Source organism: Schistocerca cancellata, chromosome 9 (assembly GCF_023864275.1).
Source record: "Schistocerca cancellata isolate TAMUIC-IGC-003103 chromosome 9, iqSchCanc2.1, whole genome shotgun sequence".
Lineage (NCBI taxonomy): Eukaryota > Metazoa > Arthropoda > Insecta > Orthoptera > Acrididae > Schistocerca > Schistocerca cancellata.
Genome location: NC_064634.1, coordinates 16,293,098 through 16,315,805, shown reverse-complemented (window position 1 = coordinate 16,315,805; position 22,708 = coordinate 16,293,098). Strand labels below are relative to the sequence as shown.

Genomic DNA, 22,708 nt, shown 5'->3' with positions numbered 1-22,708 from the left:
GAAGGCGTGCAACTTTTTCGGAGACGGTTTTGCCTCTTCTGGAGTCATAGATGGAATCCACTGCTCTCATTTTTTCTGCCGATTCGTTATCGTGTTAATCTTTGTCGTCCGGAACAATCAAATTTTCAGCTTCTGTTATGACATGGCGAAATCCCGTATGCTCTTTGAAATGTAGATCTTCTAATGTCACACTGTCTGGAAGGAGGTCCCTTGTATCGAACAAACCCGAGTACATTTCTGTACTAATTCGCTGTTGCAGAGGATTCTTTAGCTTCTTGACGGATCCTCATTTCTCGAAACAGTTCATAATCATTCTTCCATTCAGTATCAACTGTGGTTATCGACGATAAAACTGTTATGGTGGCCCTGTGGTCATCTTTAACACTATCCCACATTATCATCAGAAGGATTTTGCTGCGTAAAGGCTGAATTCGGAAGTACTGCGTGATTAGACGGATGTGACACCGAAGTTGAATCTGACGAGAACACGTAAAATGGGGCGTGCCACAGTTTCCTGTTCTTCGTCCGTTGTTCTTCTTGATAAATGTATCAGTGATCTAGCACAAAACGTGACAGATGATGCAAATTGTTTTCGTCTTGCAGTCGACAGAAATACGGTCCGACAGATATGCGGTGTTGTTCAGGTGTCTCGGGATTTGTTTTTGACAATAATGACTCATTCTGAAAGAACTGCAACATGATTCAGTGAACACTCCACTACATGGAGAGGCGATATTCACTTGTAGAATACTTCCTTAAAAGCTTTCTACACAAAGGGGTGCACTATTCAGCTCCTTTTCCTCCGCAGTAGGCTTTCTGAAAAAGTAGAGTGATGGACTGCAAGTCTTCAGATCTAATTTGAAACGTTTTCTTGTGGTACATTCCCTCCATTCTTACATGATTTCCGCGCATAATTTGAGAACTTTTCTCTGTAATGCATGATTTATTCGTACATATTATGACAAGTCTTTTGATGTTTTCTCATTAGCACTTGCGCCGATTCTGACTAGCAATCGTAAAGTCAGCTGTTTATGCCTTTTTTCTCGGTGCACTGCTAGCATTTTCAGTTCCCTAATTAGACAACTATTGAGGCTGCGATAAACTTTACATCAGTTTTGAAAAGGTTCTGCTATCGTTACTGCTCTCCCCCGCCCCTCCCCCTCCTCTCTATTCAGAAAAGCAGTGTGGTTTCCACTCTGAGCTCTCTTTTGATAATGAGGATGTTCAGTATCGCTACTAACAGTGCTGTATTAAAATATTATGCAACGAAAGTTGTTAAAGTAGCTGAAATACAATTAGCTGTAAAACAATGGCCCACTTACGACCCTTTCGGTCTCTTGGTAAACTTCGTCACAGTCACATACTCATTGACTATAAAGAATACAAGCAACAGAGTAAGACACGGAATACACTAATGATGCTGAGGTATACGTAACTTCAATGATACACAAAAAAATTAGATGAGCATGAGTACACTTCAAAAATCTTGTTCCTAAAAATGTACATAGGATACTCGACATTACTCGGCTTCTTAAGCCTTGAACCCCATTCGTCTCATTGTTGGTTTGAACAGAACGTCGACCAGCTACTCTGAGCATCTTCCGCAACATAAAAGACAGTCCTTTACCACCTGACAAGCGATAATCTGTACAGCACTCTGGTAGCTGCCCTCGCCGGGGACCTCACTTCAGTTCTTATTTTTAACGTATTAACTATTACAACAGCATATTTTACATCGCATACTCCTATGGTAGGTAGCGTAGAACAGTCTGCAGTCTAGAAGCTATTGCAGGCCGTATTTTTTTTTAATTATATAATTATATTTTCTATGAAACATGACTTTCCGTATGTTGCCGGCTGTGTGAATTATCCAAACCTCTCATCTTGTGGTTCTTAAATAGCAACCTCCCTGGCTGCAGAGAGTTTATGTCTGTCTCCAACACATAGCATATTTCTAATACTTGACCTGATGGTTTACCAGTTAAAGCACGACAGAGGATGTTCCGTTCGCTGTTCTTCAAATTATGAGGGTCACCGATGATACCTCAGAATGCGGAGGTAAGGTCTGAATTCCAACAAAAGCGCTGCTCTCTCTGTACTGTAGCTGGGAGAAGCTGTACGCAAAGGGCAGCCGTCTGAAAACACTGCAGCTGCAGCACCCGCGAAACAGTCGCTCATTCCCCGCAGGTGATCCTGTCGGCTGGGGCCATCAACTCGCCGAAGATCCTGATGCTGTCGGGCGTGGGGCCCAAGCAGCACCTGTCTGCGCTCGGCATCCCCGTGCTGTCCGACCTGCCGGTGGGGCGCAACCTGCAGGACCACGTGACCACGGACGGGCTGGTGCTCGTCGTGCCGCGCACCAACACCTCGGCCTCGGGCAACAAGCAGCGCGTCGCCGACATCCGCAGGCACCGGCACCACGGCGACGGACCGCTCGCCTCCACCGGGCCCCTCCAGGTGAGTGCGTACCACGTGGGATGCTAATTACGGTGCGGAGTTAGGCCTCGCAGCAGCCAACATCAACCGAGAACCTCTCCCGTAGTGAACAGTTCAGTGCGTCAGGTCATCCCTGCCGTTTAAGTTCGTCAAGATCGTAGAGAGTAACCCAAAAGTTATCTAGCTCCCGCAGGAAAAGAAGCTTTTCTCTAAGGATTGACACGAGGATCTAGGAAAAATAAACCGTGTGAAACACATCTCGCTTTTACAAACGACTCTGCCGTCATAGGACCCGCAGCTTATGTAGTACATTCGATATCTGAAGCGATGCAAACATCTGTCTTTGAACCAATTGTTTATTAGGTGCTACGGTCTCTTGGCTTACAGCCACCTCATTAGGAATGTAGGTAAACAGTAAGAAATAAACAATAATAGCAACTGTACCCCTGTACCTCAACTAACATAAGAGCCATAATCATCTAATTATAAGAACAGGTGCGCGTTAAAACATGACCAAGGACATGACGAGGTATGTAAAAGCTCCAACCGCACTGACTATGCGCCCTATGGAGAGCGTGGTTTCAACTACGAAGTTTGGGTCTTCAGTATTCTCACCCATGTTATGTACTATCTTTTAATATTTGAAAGTACTCTTGTGTTTTTATATGTTTTCATATTTAGGTGCTCATGAGCCTGGTATGCATTTAATATATAGGGGTCGAACCATTTAACACTGTTTACTTCTTGTTCATATATGCCCATGTTCTCGCCAAAAAATTTTGTTAATTGACCATCTGTTCTACGGAGATTACACTTTTAACTGTGGTTGGGCATTCTATGTTCCTCGCCATATTTTAACTTTTGTAAGTAGATTTCTGTTTTTATCTACTCTTGTTATTAGGTGCATAAGGCTGTGCTATTACTTGATGTATGGGGGTACAATAAGACATGCACCTGACGAAAACTCCTAGTGCCCAACATTCACACACGATACCTTCCAGACAGTAGATGCTCGCGAACAGGTCGATAATGTCTTCCTAGATTACCGAAAGGAGTTTTGCATTATACCACATTGTCGACTAATAAATGACATAGGATCTCTAACATGAAATACATGGTCCTGATGAGTTTTTGAATAACAGTGCCCACTGCGATATACCGGATGGCAAACGTTCGACAGAAACGAAAGTAACATGGAGTGTGTCCCAAGCAAAAGTAATAGCGCCGCACATATTTTCAATATCAACAAATTATCACATAGTGTCAGCAGCACTGTCCGATTGTTATCTAACGAAGCTGTTGTCTACAGGGAAGAATCGTCCATGCTTCATCGTATGGAAACGTGAAATATTTCGGTCAGTATTTACACTTGCATAATGAAGCTCTCTTTAAATATGAATAAATGTAAACATTGAACTGATTCAGAGATGCGCTGCTACGACATTAGTAGGTCCAAACAGACAGTACGAAAGTGTAAAAGAAATGCTCAATTTTTTTCTCGCGCTTCGTTACAAAGCCATTGGAAATTATTTCAACCACGACATTATTTCTTCTAAGACAGCATTTTTGCTAAAAACAGAGTTTATTCAGAGCACTATCGGCCACTTCTGACGATAACGTCATTTTCAATTAGACCGTAGAAGACCAACGATACGCGTCATATTAAATGTAAATGTAAATTTTTTTAACAAAATTGATCTTTTTATCACAGTAAGCAACGAGTGTGAGATGAAACTGGCAAAAGGTAAACAATCTGTTTTTTCAAGGAGATTTTTCAATTTGGAACTACTGGGTCGTACATTTCTCAACCACCCTCATTTCATTTCATAAATTTGAAAGCAAACTCGGATTTTTCCTAAACCAATTTCCACATGTCAAAACTTCCACGAACTCATAGCGCCTAAAAAAATTACATGCAAAAAGGAGTCTAAAACTGAAAAAAAATGTCACAACTACGTACTGTCCCAGTAGTTTCATTTCCGTGATACTCATAAAAGGAGTGCTCCACCCTCAAATTTCCGTTCGATAACTTACTTCCACTGCCAACGATCTCCTCAACATGGCTCTTGTTTCTTTTTTTAAGCGCATGACAGAGTCACTTATAACCACAAAGCACAATCCCCGCGACGACTGTTGTTTTGAACGCTGTAACAGACTGCTACAATGCACTACACTCCTAGAAGTACCTCAGCGTACAACTAGAAATCTCTCTCTTACAATACTTAAAATAAATATAGTAAAATTGGTGGTCTCAGGCAGAAACCACTGGGGCTCACAGAGTTAAGAAATCAGGCTCAGTAAATGAAGGTACGCAACACTGCTCTCTAAATTTACCCATCAAGATTTTGCAAGAATTGATATTCAGAGAAGCTTGTGAGACAGTTCAGCTGAAAAGCCAGAGTGCGCACGATGAGCAACTCAACTTATGAACGAGACGCCTGTGTACTGCAACTACAACTGGGCTGTCGTCGTTCAGGTAGCTGCGTTTTGACAGAGCACCTCATTGAACAACTCAAGGCTCGTCTACACAACGCCTCGAAGAATGAAGACGGGTGAGGTTGTGCTTATTGGGGTAGTAGCTGTCATACTTTAAGGAAATTCACGTTACCTAAGAACCTGACGATTGTGAAAGCTACACTACGGACCACACGTATGCTGTAATAAGTTCGTTATCTTCTCTGATTCGAAATCAGCGCTACAACTACTAAGACATATGACGTCACTATCCGGTATTATGATGGAGAGAGAGAGAGAGGGCAGACGTGAAATTACCAGCTACAGAAAAATTAATAGTTAGAGACAACTGGAACACAGAGTAACAAATGCAAAAGCAAACGTTATTTCAAACAGAATCCGCTGCTGATTACTAACTTTTGGCACGAGAAACATCGATGCTCCAGAAGACTCACGAACTCTGTAACAGCGACCACTGTTACTGGAAGTATATTCGTGGAACTGGTCTGGTCGCATCTCCAACGTGCGACTGAAGTGAAGAATGTCAACCGCATCATTTTTTGGTTGCCGGAACAGATACAACGCTACAAGCCACCTGTTAGAAAGTCGTCTCATCATCGCGAGCTGTTTGCCGACATGTGCCACCGCACTGCTTTGCTTGAAAGACCGGAGAATATACAATGGTTTGTATACCCTTTTGTAAGAAGAGCATGTCAACTCTCAATATGCTTCTACTGTAATTTTGTATTTATCTCGATGACAACTTCCACGTTGCTCTTCAATGTGTTAAAAGTTATAGAGGGTGTCGCAGGGGGATGCTCAGTATTCAGTGATGTGACACAAATGATGTTTCGAAGCAAAAAATGACCAGAAAACATAGGCTCTAAAATGCCTACCTTAAGAACTACGAGCAAGCAAAATATGAATATGCAAAATAAAATCTGGAATTGAGAGTTTCGCGACGACAAGTCCACATAATAAAAATATGATCCTCTACGGGAGAAATGAAAAATAAATCAAATTACTTCCCCTGTGCATTCTATTTGTGGAACTAGTAAACGTCCCCAAGTAGCCCCCGACCTTGAGGATTACGTGGACAGACACATCGGTCAGAGAGTTAAATTAGATAGTCGGAACCAGCAAGAAAAATACACTCCTGGAAACTGAAATAAGAACACCGTGAATTCATTGTCCCAGGAAGGGGAAACTTTATTGACACATTCCTGGGGTCAGATACATCACATGATCACACTGACAGAACCACAGGCACATAGACACAGGCAACAGAGCATGCACAATGTCGGCACTAGTACAGTGTATATCCACCTTTCGCAGCAATGCAGGCTGCTATTCTCCCATGGAGACGATCGTAGAGATGCTGGATGTGGTCCTGTGGAACGGCTTGCCATGCCATTTCCACCTGGCGCCTCAGTTGGACCAGCGTTCGTGCTGGACGTGCAGACCGCGTGAGACGACGCTTCATCCAGTCCCAAACATACTCCATGGGGGACAGATCCGGAGATCTTGCTGGCCAGGGTAGTTGACTTACACCTTCTGGAGCACGTTGGGTGGCACGGGATACATGCGGACGTGCATTGTCCTGTTGGAACAGCAAGTTCCCTTGCCGGTCTAGGAATGGTAGAACGATGGGTTCGATGACGGTTTGGATGTACCGTGCACTATTCAGTGTCCCCTCGACAATCACCAGTGGTGTACGGCCAGTGTAGGAGATCGCTCCCCACACCATGATGCCGGGTGTTGGCCCTGTGTGCCTCGGTCGTATGCAGTTCTGATTGTGGCGCTCACCTGCACGGCGCCAAATACGCATACGACCATCATTGGCACCAAGGCAGAAGCGACTCTCATCGCTGAAGACGACACGTCTCCATTCGTCCCTCCATTCACGCCTGCCGCGACACCACTGGAGGCGGGCTGCACGATGTTGGGGCGTGAGCGGAAGACGGCCTAACGGTGTGCGGGACCGTAGCCCAGCTTCATGGAGACGGTTGCGAATGGTCCTCGCCGATACCCCAGGAGCAACAGTGTCCCTAATTTGCTGGGAAGTGGCGGTGCGGTCCCCTACGGCACTGCGTAGGATCCTACGGTCTTGGCGTGCATCCGTGCGTCGCTGCGGTCCGGTCCCAGGTCGACGGGCACGTGCACCTTCCGCCGACCACTGGCGACAACATCGATGTACTGTGGAGACCTCACGCCCCACGTGTTGAGCAATTCGGCGGTACGTCCACCCGGCCTCCCGCATGCCCACTATACGCCCTCGCTCAAAGTCCGTCAACTGCACATACGGTTCACGTCCACGCTGTCGCGGCATGCTACCAGTGTTAAAGACTGCGATGGAGCTCCGTATGCCGCGGCAAACTGGCTGACACTGACGGCGGCGGTGCACAAATGCTGCGCAGCTAGCGCCATTCGACGGCCAACACCGCGGTTCCTGGTGTGTCCGCTGTGCCGTGCGTGTGATCATTGCTTGTACAGCCCTCTCGCAGTGTCCGGAGCAAGTATGGTGGGTCTGACACACCGGTGTCAATGTGTTCTTTTTTTCCATTTCCAGGAGTGTAATTCGGTAATGTCGTACTTAGAGAAAGCAGGGCGCTTTCTAAGTTCGTCAGATTCTTTCAACAGTTTCTTTCTTTCTGTGTAGGACATAATACATCATATTACAGGGAAACTAACGGTCTGTTGTGAACACGCGAACAAGGTGCCAGCCATCAGACAGTTCTCATCCTCTTTCCTTCTCTACTAAATTGCAACAGTCATTGAACCAGTTAGTGTCAACCTTCAGAACCTCCGCTCCACCTAGGAATCACACCCGGTTTTTTATCACCCACTTTTTCCTTCTTAGTCTTGGATCGAAAACCGGTCAAACTTTTAGTGTGGGTTTCCCCTCGGATAGATTTTATCTCGTGGACATGAAGTCACTGAATCATCGACCTGCTGTCATTACTGCCTTGTCTCATTAAAGACAGCGTGCGTTGCGACTAACAAATACGTGTTGTTTACGTGACGGAGGCTGCAGTAGTAGTGACCTGCACCTAGTCTCTTCTCTACACTAAGGCATGGGCTCTACTGTACTCGCGGCTAATTACTAACTCATGAGGAAGATGAATTTACCAGCATTATTTGTGACACATATTAACAGACAAATGTAGTTTCTTTCTCTGTGGTACGGGATGTTGTTGTTGTTGTGGTCTTCAGTCCTGAGACTGGTTTGATGCAGCTCTCCATGCTACTCTATCCTGTGCAAGCTTCTTCATCTCCCAGTATCTACTGCAACCTACATCCTCCTGAATCTGCTTAGTGTATTCATCTCTTGGTCTCCCTCTACGATTTTTACCCTCCACGCTGCCCTCCAATACTAAATTTGTGATCCCTTGATGCCTCAAAACATGTCCTACCAACCGATCCCTTCTTCTAGTCAAGTTGTGCCACAAACTTCTCTTCTCCCCAATCCTATTCAATACCTCCTCATTAGTTACGTGATCTACCCACCTTATCTTCAGCATTCTTCTGTAGCACCACATTTCGAAAGCTTCTATTCTCTTCTTGTCCAAACTAGTTATCGTCCATGTTTCACTTCCATACATGGCTACACTCCATACAAATACTTTCAGAAACGACTTCCTGACACTTAAATCTATACTCGATGTTAACAAATTCCTCTTCTTGAGAAACGCTTTCCTTGCCATTGCCAGTCTACATTTTATATCCTCTCTACTTCGACCATCATCGGTTATTTTACTCCCTAAATAGCAAAACTCCCTTACATACGGGATGTATGTAGTAGAAATATCTAGTGCGGTTACTCTAGCGCCATCTGTTAGCGACTGTGCTCGAAGTGAAAGCTCAGATTTCCCACTGCCTGCATAAACAGCCGCGTGATCGCAGCACTGAACGACTACTGGAAGAGACAGAATGGCAGAGAAAGCGCTTAACGCTCCGAATTTGTCAGGATAAACCCTTTTTGGGAGTTGTTAGGAATTCATAAATTAGCAGTCCGGTGCTGGGGACAGGTTCTGGAATTCTGACGAACGCAGAACAGATGTTTTTGGCCAGTTTTCCAGCTCATGAAGACGGAACCCCTGGTCTGTACGTATCAGGAGACCTTATATCTCAACTGCGAAAAGTTATAATGACTCGTACGTTCTCTTTCGCGGACGTGTTGCTGTACCGTCAGTTGGAATTTTAGAAAGGAGGCACTAAGGAGGTCAGAAACAAGGAAGATTCTTCCTACGCACCCTTCGCGAATGAATCAGGAAAGGGGGGATCAATTACTAGCTGTACGGTACCTGAAGTACCCTGCGCTACGCACCGTCAGGTGGCTTACTGAGTAGTGACGTAGGTTTTAACATGCCGTAGATGGCGATGTCGTTAGGAATGGAGCACTATCTTTTACCGGAAATGGTTAGGAAAAGATATCGGTCGCGGCGTCTTCAAAGGAAGTTTTCCGACCTCGTTTAAAGCCATGGCAAATCTAATATAAGTGATTGGGTGGATCCTCCTAAATTAGTGTCCAGTTCCTGAACCATAGCGCTACTTTGTCCGAGAAAAAGTCTGTGGCATCCAGACTGGGGTTATTATTTAACGGTAGCATTTTACTCGATTATGCGGCGACAGTACATAGCCGGATGAGATACTGACGAAATAAACGGACTTTTCGAGGTTTTCTAGGAGGGCAATAAATCTCTTTAAGTCGCTGGAATCCATTATGTTTGAATTGGTACAAATGTTTTGGCACACATAGGTTTCAGTACTTTCCTTTACTCATAGACTGAGAACGATACAAGGCTTCAAATGATGAGACTGCAGTTTATAGTTTCCGGTCCAGTGGCCGAATGTTGGTGTTTGCAGTATATGTCTATAATGAAATTGCCACATGGCTTTTATCACTGGTGTCGAAGGTGTGAGAACTGAACCGCATCTCCCAGATCAAAGTTAAACTGGTGGCCGTTGTCAATACTACACTGTGGTCCCAAAAGTACATACACAGGTGGCGGTAGTGCCGTTTACAAAAGGTATAAAAGGGCACTGCATTGGCGGAACTGCCGAAAGGTTTCCGACGTGACAATAGTCAAACGACGGGATTTAACAGACTCTGAGTGCGGAATGGTAGTTGGAGCTAGACGCATGAGACATTCCATTTCGAAAACCGTTAGGAATTAAATATTTCGTGAGCCATAGAGAATATCAGATTTCAGGCATTACCTCTCACTACGGACAACGCAGTGGCCGAAGTCCACTTAACGACCGAGAGCAGCGGCGTTTGCGTAGCGTTGTCAGTGCTAACAGCCAAGCAACAGTTTGTGAAATAACAGCAGAAATCAGTTTGAGACATGAGACGAACGTTTCAGTTAGTGAGCTACGGCAGAAGACGACCGACGCGAGTGTCTTTGTTGAGACCACGTCATCTCTTGCAGCGCCTCTTCTGCGCTCGTCACCATAACGGTTGGACCCTAGACTACTGGAAACCGTGACCTGGTCGGATGAGTCTCGATTTCGGTTGGTAAGAGCTGATGGTAGGGTTCGAGCGTGGTCGGGATTTCACAAAGCCACGGGCGCACGTGGCACTGTGGCACTGTGCAAACTGGTGGTGGCTCCATAGTGGCGTGGGCTGCGTCTACGTGGAGTGGACTGGGTCTTCCTGTCTAACTGAACCTATCAGTAACTGAAAATACACTCCTGGAAATGGAAAAAAGAACACATTGACACCGGTGTGTCAGACCCACCATACTTGCTCCGGACACTGCGAGAGGGCTGTACAAGCAATGATCACACGCACGGCACAGCGGACACACCAGGAACCGCGGTGTTGGCCGTCGAATGGCGCTAGCTGCGCAGCATTTGTGCACGGCCGCCGTCAGTGTCAGCCAGTTTGCCGTGGCATACGGAGCTCCATCGCAGTCTTTAACACTGGTAGCATGCCGCGACAGCGTGGACGTGAACCGTATGTGCAGTTGACGGACTTTGAGCGAGGGCGTATAGTGGGCATGCGGGAGGCCGGGTGGACGTACCGCCGAATTGCTCAACACGTGGGGCGTGAGGTCTCCACAGTACATCGATGTTGTCGCCAGTGGTCGGCGGAAGGTGCACGTGCCCGTCGACCTGGGACCGGACCGCAGCGACGCACGGATGCACGCCAAGACCGTAGGATCCTACGCAGTGCCGTAGGGGACCGCACCGCCACTTCCCAGCAAATTAGGGACACTGTTGCTCCTGGGGTATCGGCGAGGACCATTCGCAACCGTCTCCATGAAGCTGGGCTACGGTCCCGCACACCGTTAGGCCGTCTTCCGCTCACGCCCCAACATCGTGCAGCCCGCCTCCAGTGGTGTCGCGACAGGCGTGAATGGAGGGACGAATGGAGACGTGTCGTCTTCAGCGATGAGAGTCGCTTCTGCCTCGGTGCCAATGATGGTCGTATGCGTGTTTGGCGCCGTGCAGGTGAGCGCCACAATCAGGACTGCATACGACCGAGGCACACAGGGCCAACACCCGGCATCATGGTGTGGGGAGCGATCTCCTACACTGGCCGTACACCACTGGTGATCGTCGAGGGGACACTGAATAGTGCACGGTACATCCAAACCGTCATCGAACCCATCGTTCTACCATTCCTAGACCGGCAAGGGAACTTGCTGTTCCAACAGGACAATGCACGTCCGCATGTATCCCGTGCCACCCAACGTGCTCTAGAAGGTGTAAGTCAACTACCCTGGCCAGCAAGATCTCCAGATCTGTCCCCCATTGAGCATGTTTGGGACTGGATGAAGCGTCGTCTCACGCGGTCTGCACGTCCAGCACGAACGCTGGTCCAACTGAGGCGCCAGGTGGAAATGGCATGGCAAGCCGTTCCACAGGACTACATCCAGCATCTCTACGATCGTCTCCATGGGAGAATAGCAGCCTGCATTGCTGCGAAAGGTGGATATACACTGTACTAGTGCCGACATTGTGCATGCTCTGTTGCCTGTGTCTAGGTGCCTGTGGTTCTGTCAGTGTGATCATGTGATGTATCTGACCCCAGGAATGTGTCAATAAAGTTTCCTCTTCCTGTGACAATGAATTCACGGTGTTCTTATTTCAATTTCCAGGAGTGTAGTTATGTTCGGCTACACGCAGACCACTTGCAGCCATTCATGGATTTCATGTACGCAATCAAAGATGGGATCTTTACAGATGACTATACTCCATTTCACCGCACCACAGTTATTCGCAATCGGTTTGAAGAACATTCTGGACAGTGCAGCCAAATGATCTGGCCACGCAGATCACCGGACACATATCCCACTGAACATATACGGGACGTAATCGAGCGGTCGGTAGCTGCAAGAAAATCCCGCACCCACAACCACTTCCTCAATTCCGCAGCGGACATCCAACGACTTGTTTGAGTCCATGCCATGTCGAGTTGCTCGACAACGCCGGGCAAAAGGAGGTCACACACGATGCCAGGAAGTATCCCATGACTTTTGTCACCTCAGTGTACTGGTCCTGTGTAGAAATGCAGGGGTCTGTCGATTAACGTTACCTTCGCCGATTGTCGGGTAATTATAACGGGTCTGGCACATCTCGTCTGAAGCACGTGCATGGTAACAGTGGATGAGGCAATATAAATAGTATGGAGATTTTCATTAACAGAATTTACGTAGTGTATATATTCTGAGGTGCTGCTTAGATACAGGTGATGGTCGCTGAAGTGGGGGACAAAAGCAATATGTAGTTTATTTGGACGAAAAAATAACAGTGGCCCTAATATTGATCCTCCAGATTATGTTCGTCCACCTATGCCTTTTCGTTAGCGTCTTCTGCCACGACAGGGGATCGAAGTACGTCGAAGTCGACAGTTTTGGAAGCACGTGTAAAGAGTGAAGAAATGGCACCGTATGTAAGAGAGGTAAACGCACTCTAGTATGTTGTTGCCCGGTGCGCCGCAGGTGGGGGTGTTCGCGCAGTCGCAGTTCGAGGAGGAGCACGACCGGCCCGACCTGCAGTACTCGTTCGACGCGGCCAACGTGGCGGACCTGCTGCGCGACCCGGCCGAGGCGCTCGAGACCAACGTGGAGCCGCTGGCCTACTACGACGGCGTGACGGTGCGGCCCATCCTGCTGGCGCCGCGCTCCCGGGGCGCCGTGCTGCTCAACCAGTCGGAGCCCGTGTGGGGCGCGCCCGAGGTCCACTCCGGCTACTTCAGCGAGTCGCCCGACCTCGACATCCTGGTGGCCGGCATGCAGCTGGGGTCGCGGTGAGTAGAGGGCGGCCGCCGCGCCTCGCGCACTGCGTGTCCCACGAGCGACGTTCGCCACGTGCAGCTCTTGTCGTAATTCCAGTAAACTTACCACACGAAAAAAATAGTCACCCAGTGCGAACATACAGATGAATCGTTAACGGGGCGACTTGGAGCATGAAAGGCACCACAGGACATTTTAATTTCCACTGTCTATACTTTTACAAATAAATTCATAAAACTTTGTCAGCATGATCAGGAAGGATTCAGGATTCACACTCATAGCACTGGAAGTTCAACAAGATAACAAAATAATTTTTTTTTTACATCTGAAATTTCATCATTATTTCACTTACTATTGGCTGCATTTGTTGCTACAGATACACTTTTATTCATAAGTATGAGAGATGCTTCGATGAACTTTGCACAGCATAAAAACCATACTTACAAGTGTATGAAATTCTAGAATTTTCCAAATCTATTAGAAACTGTGGTAAAAACTGAGCTAATTAACCATAAAATTTGAGTTTTTTCAAAACATGAAGTTTAAAATATAACAGCTCATTTTTCATAAAATAAAAAAATTCTAGAGTTTCAAACACCTGAAAACGGTGTCATGGGTACCGAAACTAATTTACGTATGTTGTAGGAAGCAGAACACTATGTAATCAGTAGTATCTCGACACCTATTAGTGGACCAACATTCCCAATGCGCAATGGTCCCTGTATGTCAGGACATCAGATCTGCTAGGTCTCGGTTTGATTATGGTTGTTCCTTCGTGTTTCCACTTTATAATCACATCGCCGACGGTCGCCTTTGGCAGCTTTAGAAAGGTTGCAATGTCCCTGATGGATCTGTTACCCAGGTGGCATGAAATGGCTAGTCCACGTTCGAGGTCACTGAGCCCTCCTGACGAACTCAGTCTGCTGTCGCTGCTTCCCTACTGACAACACAATACGCACTCCCCAACTCCTCTTGTACTGGTGTGTCCTCCTCTCATGTCACTTACTGGCCAATCCCGCACTATATACGGGTATCCGGATACTTTTTGTCACACACAGTACACTGGTGAACCAAAACACTGTGACCACTGCTGACAGCGACGTTGGATGCCGCCGGGTGGCGTTGCGGGCACGTGACGCGGTGAAAAAAGTGTGTAAGAGGAGCAGACACGGACGGGGGACCGAAGTAGCGAAGATATGGGTTGCAAATGCGGAAATCCATTTAGAAAAGCGACTTTGACAAAGGGCAGACTGTTATTACGCAGAGCCTGTGAACGAGTATCTCGAAAACGGCGAAGCTCTTCGAATGTTTACATGCTACTGTCGTGGGCTTCTACAGAAACAGGTATGACAGTGAAACTACTACCCGGCGCCAAATGGTTGGACGTCCTCGACTCTTCACAGAACGTGGGATTCGGAGGCTCGTTTGCTCTGTAACGTAGGACGGATAGTAATCTGCGGCATCTCTGCCGAAAACGAACAATGTTGGAGCACGCACAAGTGAACATGGAGTTCAGCAGCAGACCATCCCTACATGTTGACATGTTGATCCAACGACATCGTCAATTACGGCTGCAGTGAGCACGGGACCATTGGGATTCGACCGTCGATCAATGGAAACGTGTCGGCTCTTCCGTCGACTCAGTAGGTCGATGGTCGTCTCCACAAACGGCGTCTTCGAGGTGAACGGCGGCCCGACCCTTGGACGCAGGCTGGCGAGAGCAGTATTTAGCTATGGGAGGCGCTCTCCTGCGCTTGCACGGGACCTCTGGTAGCACACGAAGACATGTTGACAGTTGCGAACCACCTGCATCCCTTCTTGCTTGATATCTGCCATCTTTCAGGAGTTTAATTGTCCGTTTCTCGGAACCAGAACTGTGCTACAGTGGTTTCAGGTGCATTATAGTAAACTCACGTTGATGTCTCGGCGACCAAATTCGCCTGATGTAAATCTTATGGAACCCAACTGGTCGTGGTCGCTATCGGGCGCCATCACGGCCTATGCAAATCAGCGGTGCATTATTTACGCGAACTACATGACCTGTGCGTAGATATCTAACGCCACAATCCTCCACAAACCTACCCACAAACTCTCGGTTCCCTGATACACATAATCAATGATTTATTGCGTTCCAAAGACGAACAGAAAGCTGTTAAGCAGGTGGTCATATTGTTTAGACTGATCAGTGTATATATGATGACTAGTTTTGAATGTGCACTCTTGAAATTTTGTAGTTCTCTCCACGATGGACGACGCCGATCTTGTAGCGTCTCCGATTGCAGTTTTCTAAGCATATCTGTGACATATTCACGCTTAATGAAGAGATTCTCGACAAGTCATCCAGTCCTCTACCACTTTTCCACTGAACACCTAGCAAAACGCCCAAGTTCTTCTGAGAAAAAAATGAAGCACTGCGCATTCGCTTAAAATCTTCCCTGGACTAGAATATTTCGGGAGGCAAGAATATGTTTCATAGAGCTGAGGAGTGTGGGTAGAAAAGATAGGAATCAGTTAGGCAGGGTAACTATGGAGATGAAACTAGGGGTTGGGGCAGATAGTGGGAATACAGAAGGTGGGAAAGACAGAGGGTAACGAGGAGTTTAGTGTGTGGGTAAGGTAGTAGTAACAAGAGGAAAGGAATGGGGATGCATGGAGAGGAAAAAGATAGGACTATTGATATGAAGTGGAATAGACGCAAAGAGTTAAAGTTGGTAGGAGCGATAAATATCAGCGCGGATCTCATAGTCTGCGAGAGGGTGTTGGTTGAAGTTTCCTCGGGACAGGGTACGGAGTGTCTGCGTAGGTGTAGGAACGGTGATGTGTGTTTGTAAGGACGCGGCAGCATACCAGGGTTGGTGATCAGAGGGCCGACAATGCAGTTATTGGGAACTAGCTTGCAGATAGTATAGGAGGTGCTCAGGTGTTCGATGTGGGTGAGGAGGGGCGAGAATTTGGTAAGACGGCAGAGGATGCATGACGGGTGCTGGGGAAGCAGCCTCTCACACCTAGACTGGCCTGCAAACTCGCTCGAAGTTAAACCAACTGAAAATGTCTGCGAGTATTCGGAAAAGCGAGTGAAACGTGGAGTCGACATCCCCTCAGTTCGGAAGCTCTATGAGGTCTAATCAGCAACGAGGTGTTTCAGCTGTCTATGGCACACCTGAAGTAACTTGTGGACTGTCTTCCTCGCAGAACTGCGGCCAGCCATTACCCACGCTAGGGGCGACGTTGCGCGATGTTAGTGTAGTCTCTCCTGAGGGGAGGGACCATGTTTCACCTGGTGTGTTTATGTGTACGAGGTGCATTCAAGCTCTAAGGCCTCCGATTTTTTTCCTACACCCGAAATCGATGAAACTGGCGTCACTTCTCGACGTAATCGCCCTGCAGACGTAAACATTTTTCACAACGCTGACGCCATGATTCCATGGCAGCGGCGAAGGCTTCTTTAGGAGTCTGTTTTGACCATTGGAAAATCGCTGAGGCAATAGCAGCACGGCTGGTGAATGTGCGGCCACTGAGACTGTCTTTCATTGTTGGAAAAAGCCAAAAGTCACTAGTAGCAGGTCAGGTGAGTAGGGAGCATGAGGAATCACTTAAAAGTTGTTATCACGAAGAAACTGTTGCGTAACGTTAGCTCGATGTGCGGGTGCGTTCTCTTGGTGAAACAGCACACGCGCAGCCCTGCCCGGACGTTTTTGTTGCAGTGCAGGAAGGAATTTGTTCTTCAAAACATTTTCGTAGGATGCACCTGTTACCGTAGTGCCCTTTTGAACGCAATGGGTAAGGATTACGCCCTCACTGTCCCAGAACATGGGCACCATCATTTTTTCAGCACTGGCGGTTACCCGAAATTTTTTTGGTGGCGGTGAATCTGTGTGCTTCTATTGAGCTGACTGGCGCTTTGTTTCTGGATTGAAAAATGGCATCCACGTCTCATCCATTGTCACAACCGACGAAAAGAAAGTCACATTCATGCTGTCGTTGCGCGTCAACATTGCTTGGCAACATGCCACACGGGCAGCCGTGTGGTCGTCCGTCAGCATTCGTGGCACCCACCTGGATGACACTTTTCGCATTTTCAGGTCGTCATGCAGGATTGTGTGCACAGAACCCACAGAAATGCCAACTCTGGAGGCGATCTGTTCAACAGTCATTCGGCGATCCCCCAAAACAATTCTCTCCACTTTCTCGATCATGTGGTCAGACCGGCTTGTGCGAGTCCGAGGTTGTTTCAGTTTGTTGTCACACGATGTTCTGCCTTCAATAAACTGTCGCACCCACGAACGCACTTTCGACACACCCATAACTCCATCACACATGTCTCCTTCAACCGTCGATGAATTTCAATTGGTTTCACACCACGCAAATTCACAAAACGAATGATTGCACGCTGTTCAAGTAAGGAAAACGTCGCCATTTTAAGCATTTAAAACAGTTCTCATTCTCGCCGCTGGCGGTAAAATTCCATCTGACGTACGGTGCTGCCATCTCTGGGACGTATTGACAATAAACGCGGCCTCATTTTAAAACAATGCGCATGTTTCTATCTCTTTCCAGTTCGGAGAAAAAAAATCGGAGGCCTTAGAACTTGAATGCACCTCGTACTTCTTAAAACATGGTAATTCGATATGGGGTAAGAGAGAGAGGGTTAGAAGGCACTTCTGTTGCAAAATAACATAGGGTAATGTTTCACGTCCGTTGCCAGTGAGAGGTTTTTTAGCTGTCGTGTGTGTATGACTCGGCAGGCGCATAACCAGCTGGTGTCTCTGTGTGTGGCAGGATGGCCGAGACGAAGGCGATGCAGCACATCGGGGCGTACGTGCTGGGCAACCCGATGCCCGCGTGCGCGGACCGGGCCTTCGGCTCGGACCAGTACTGGCGGTGCGTGATCCGCCACTACACGGCCACCATCTTCCACCCGGTGGGCACGTGCGCCATGGGCCCCCACTGGGACCGCAACGCCGTCGTGGACCCGCGCCTGCGCGTCTACGGCGTGCACCGGCTGCGCGTCGTCGACGCCTCCGTCATGCCGACCATCGTGCGCGGCAACACGAACGCGCCCGTCATCATGATCGCCGAGAAGGCCGCCGACATGGTCAAGCACGACTGGCTGTCCTAGGCCCTGCGGGGGCGGCAGGGCGCCCGCACTCCGCCCTTCGTCTGGGTGGCGTTCGTCTCTGGCACACGTCATTTACAACGAATGAACGTTATCCCGTCCGAACTCCTTGTGATATTCACTCGTACAGGACACATATAAAGTCTACAGATAAACATTCCATCGTTTTTTCAAGGATGTTTGCGAGGGGTCTGATATAAGGAACAGTGCTCTACAAAGTTGTGTTACCAACGATCGTGGCGTCGTTGTGCCTGACATCAGATGTCTCCGGAACCACTGAACAAGGATCTTCATCGTAAGCATTACTTTCGTCATCCATTGTCCACAGACCCCATAATCTACTAGCCGCCCGAACTAGATGCATCTCCCTCCGTTTGTCTCGAACCTACTCCTTCCAGTCTGCTGATACAATCAACGTGGTTAGGTAGCTTCCCAGTTCGCTCTGTCTATGCAGTGTTGGTCTGCCAAGGGAAAGAATTTTCTGTGGTTTAATCTTTCACTATCACCATACGAATATATCTACTTCCCGTTCAAGGTTTTTGAAATACTATGTTTGTTGATCTCTCCTCCATCTTCAAGGCTCGAAGGACTGCTTCCAAAATATTTTTGGTACACGTGGTGCTCTACAGACCGAATAAATTCGATTAACATTGATTTCCTCCCATATTCACGTTTCACTCTTCTGCTTTACAATGTTTCCCCACACTAGATTCGATCATTACATCCAAATAGGCGTCTTTTTGTCTAACATGGTTTTTGAAGCCCTGTTTTTGGAAAAAAATCTTCTTCAATGTTCCTCCTGATTTCGCACATATCATTCCACTCGCTATGGACGGCACTTTTTAAAATGCCTGAAAGTAGCACATATCGTTTTTATACGTGGTGCTTTGCAGCTTGGGCAATTTCTTTCCAAATGGCAACTTTCATATTATCCGACATTCTAACTATTCATTACGTTTTGTCTACCGCGATACCATATACTGGAATACAAAACCAGAAATGCAAAAACTAATAACGTGAGTAATGCAACAACTTATATGGAGACATGTAGCCTTTTGTTAGCCTTTCCCGCGTTACCTGTTTTTCCTATAAGCAGATGATTCTTTAAAGTAGCTGTTCAAAATTCCAACTGCTGTGTTAACGACACATTGAACAGTGAGTCACGGACATCTTAGCATCCTACGAAAATGCGGTGACATTACTAGAAATCACGTCCGTCTGGGTTTGAAATGACGTTTCGTACCCTGTCACCTTCCCGTGACACCAAGAAAGAAGAAAGATCATCGCCGTCACACGTGACGATTTTCGTCGTAGTGAAATACAACAACAAACCAAGCCACTGTCGCCCACACTGTATATCACCGTAGCTCCTAACTTCTTCAATCCGTGTGAAATAAAAAGCAAATTATTTAAGCAAAAATCGCAAAAAATCTCTCTAGTAAATGCAGAAAACTTCCATGGAATGTATTTCAGACGTCTTTGCGGAGACCCTGGCAAAATCCAGTAACTAGGTAATGAGCTATTCCTTATATCACTGTACCCAGCAAACACCCTCGAAACGACCACAGCATGGCTGTGGATAGAAATTGTATCCGACCTGTATAATATAATTATTTTTAATAATTTTGTTTCTGATAATTGTTCTGAATAATTCTTAAAAATATGAACAAACATACGTTTGACGTGCCCACAGATTTTCTGTCATCTAACTACGGTTCCAGACACTAGCCGTTCCACGGGGTGGAACGAATGCTGTGCTAACTTGCCTTTTAAGTGTCACGAATACCGTATCGTATGTGCATCACACGCTCGCAACGCAGTCTGTGGAAATACATATTTCTCTTTCTACACGGGAACTAATATCTCGGTTTCTTCACTTTATGATAGAAGTAACTGTGTTTCTCAGTAGCTGAATCTATAAAATGTGTATCAGCTCTCAGCTTCTGATTCAATATATCCAAATTACAGAAATACATTTTTAGGCTTCCGGTTAGCTTTTCCGTAGGTAAAAGGAAACAATTTCTATCGTCGCTGAAATACGCCGCCTGTTAAATTTTCTACACTTCATCGTACGACTAACCACTCATTTTCTTCCCGTGCTGTTACAGAAATGAAATATTTTCTCATACGCCACGTTCTCTTTGTCCTTGTGTACTGTGTGTTACACCTTATCTAGGCTTATAAAATCGTACAACCATTTACCAATCTGTGAAATTCTTATGCCGGATATAGGCTTCATAAAGGTTCGGAAATTACGAAATACGTAATAACATGGTTAATTCATCCCACAGGTTTCTTCCCTCACACGGCTTGCAGTACTACGTCCGTTAGCCTACGACAGACACTCTCATAGTGAATTCAGGAACCATAACGAAATCTTTATCTGTGGTGAGCGACACAGCTAACAACAGATGAAGGTTTCACCACGAAACTAACGAGCTGACTACAAGAAAATGTTACTTCCACCTGAATTTTACAACCATCTGTTCCCTTAACTTATTTTGCTACCTTTGTGTCAGTCCTACAGAAACAATGAAGAGATGATACGAACGTGAACCTCTAGTCAACCGTGTCCTCGCACGAAATGCTCTTTTGCACAAAATAAAAAGCATGCAACGAAAGAGCTGTGAGAAAGTGGTAACATACAATATTCTTCATTTCCTGTTTGTCCACACACTGTATGACGTAAAAATTATGGCAGTGAATATTTTACTCATGATACCAGCTACCTCGAAAGGTAATTTCATTTGTATGTACATTTATGCAGTACTCCGTCAATGAACTTAGCTACAGTTTTGTGTCCCACAACGCATCTTATGTCTGCATATATTCCACATTCCGGGTGAAAAATTTTAGATCCTGTCAAGATAATCCTCAAATATTCGAGTTATATGCGTCAGTGGTGATTTCTAAATAGTGCTCAAATGAAGAGCTTTGTAGAGGATATGTATTAGAATCCCAAGACACAACTGTTTACGATGTTTTTTGAGATTTCAGTTACCAATTTCCCACACGATAGTATAAGGATGGCGCTGTGTGTGTATTTAATGTATCCCCATGTTTAGCATGCAAGTGCCATAGGAGCCTCCCCACCTAAATTTTCCTGGCGCTGACAGGAAACGGACGAAGATGAAGTAGTATTCAAATTGTTCTTGTGTAAGAGTAAGTTGTAGTTAAGGATATCTTGTTGCGCACAGCGAGCTGCACTTCGGCTCAATGTCTTTGCCAGGCCGGTATTCTGAAACACAGCCCACCACAGTGGCATATCATTCAGAGGATAAACCAATTTATCCACACCATTGTCGATAAAAAAGAACGCTTCTTATACGCTAAAGCAGCAACAGTGTTGTCGTGTTATCGACATGGATATGCATCAGTTTGTTTGTTTACCTGATGTATCAGATGCCACTGATGATGGGGTGTGTCTCCAAGTATAAGTCTTGGAAATAAATGCCACTGGACTGCAGCATATGGTGTACAACAAGATATCCTTTGAAACTTCCTGGCAGATTAAAACTGTGTGCCCGACCGAGACTCGAACTCGGGACCTTTGCCTTTCGCGGGCAAGTGCTCTACCACTTGTAGAGCACTTGCCCGCGAAAGGAAAAGGTCCCGAGTTCGAGTCTCGGTCGGGCACACAGTTTTAATCTGCCAGGAAGTTTCATATCAGCGCACACTCCGCTGCAGAGTGAAAATCTCATTCTGGAAACATCCCCCAGGCTGTGGCTAAGCCATGTCTCCGCTATGTCCTTTCTTTCGGGAGTGCTAGTTCTGCAAGGTTCGCAGGAGAGCTTCTGTAAAGTTTGGAAGGTAGGAGACGAGATACTGGCAGAAGTAAAGCTGGGAGTACCGGGCGTGAGTCGTGCTTCGGTAGCTCAGTTGGTAGAGCACTTGCCCGCGAAAGGCAAAGGTCCCGAGTTCGAGTCTCGGTCGGGCACACAGTTTTAATCTGCCAGGAAGTTTCATATCAGCGCACACTCCGCTGCAGAGTGAAAATCTCATTCTGGAAGATATCCTTTATCAAAGACATACAAGCTGTGGAGCACCCAGCACACAAGATTTTTCACAATGAGCTGTGTAAAAAGTTAAACAATAACGCCCTTGGAAAATCATATACGTTCTTGTACACATCGATTTTATGACAACGTTTTACAAAATTTACTTCCTGTATCGCACCTATTTGCCCGCATCTCGTGGTCGTGCGGTAGCGTTCTCGCTTCCCACGCCCGGGTTCCCGGGTTCGATTCCCGGCGGGGTCAGGGATTTTCTCTGCCTCGTGATGGCTGGGTGTTGTGTGCTGTCCTTAGGTTAGTTAGGTTTAAGTAGTTCTAAGTTCTAGGGGACTTATGACCACAGCAGTTGAGTCCCATAGTGCTCAGAGCCATTTTTTTATCGCACCTATTTCTTTGGAATAATGACGCGCAGTTTCACACTTCCAGTTACGTGCTACCTGCATAGT

General features: G+C 46.7%; 1 protein-coding gene across 2 annotated transcripts in view; it reads left to right on the top strand.

Annotated features, from left to right (window-relative positions):
- The window catches only part of LOC126101074 (glucose dehydrogenase [FAD, quinone]-like), a 138,711-nt gene extending 116,974 nt beyond the window's left edge, over nucleotides 1–21,737 (top strand). For both annotated transcript variants that reach the window (XM_049911749.1, XM_049911750.1), the window contains exons 5-7: nucleotides 2,188–2,457; nucleotides 12,840–13,147; nucleotides 17,913–21,737. In XM_049911749.1, coding sequence (XP_049767706.1) covers nucleotides 2,188–2,457; nucleotides 12,840–13,147; nucleotides 17,913–18,252 — 918 coding nt within the window. In that variant the 3' untranslated portion in view covers nucleotides 18,253–21,737. The remainder of the gene's footprint in view (nucleotides 1–2,187; nucleotides 2,458–12,839; nucleotides 13,148–17,912) is intronic.
- The last annotated feature ends 971 nt before the right edge of the window (nucleotides 21,738–22,708 follow it).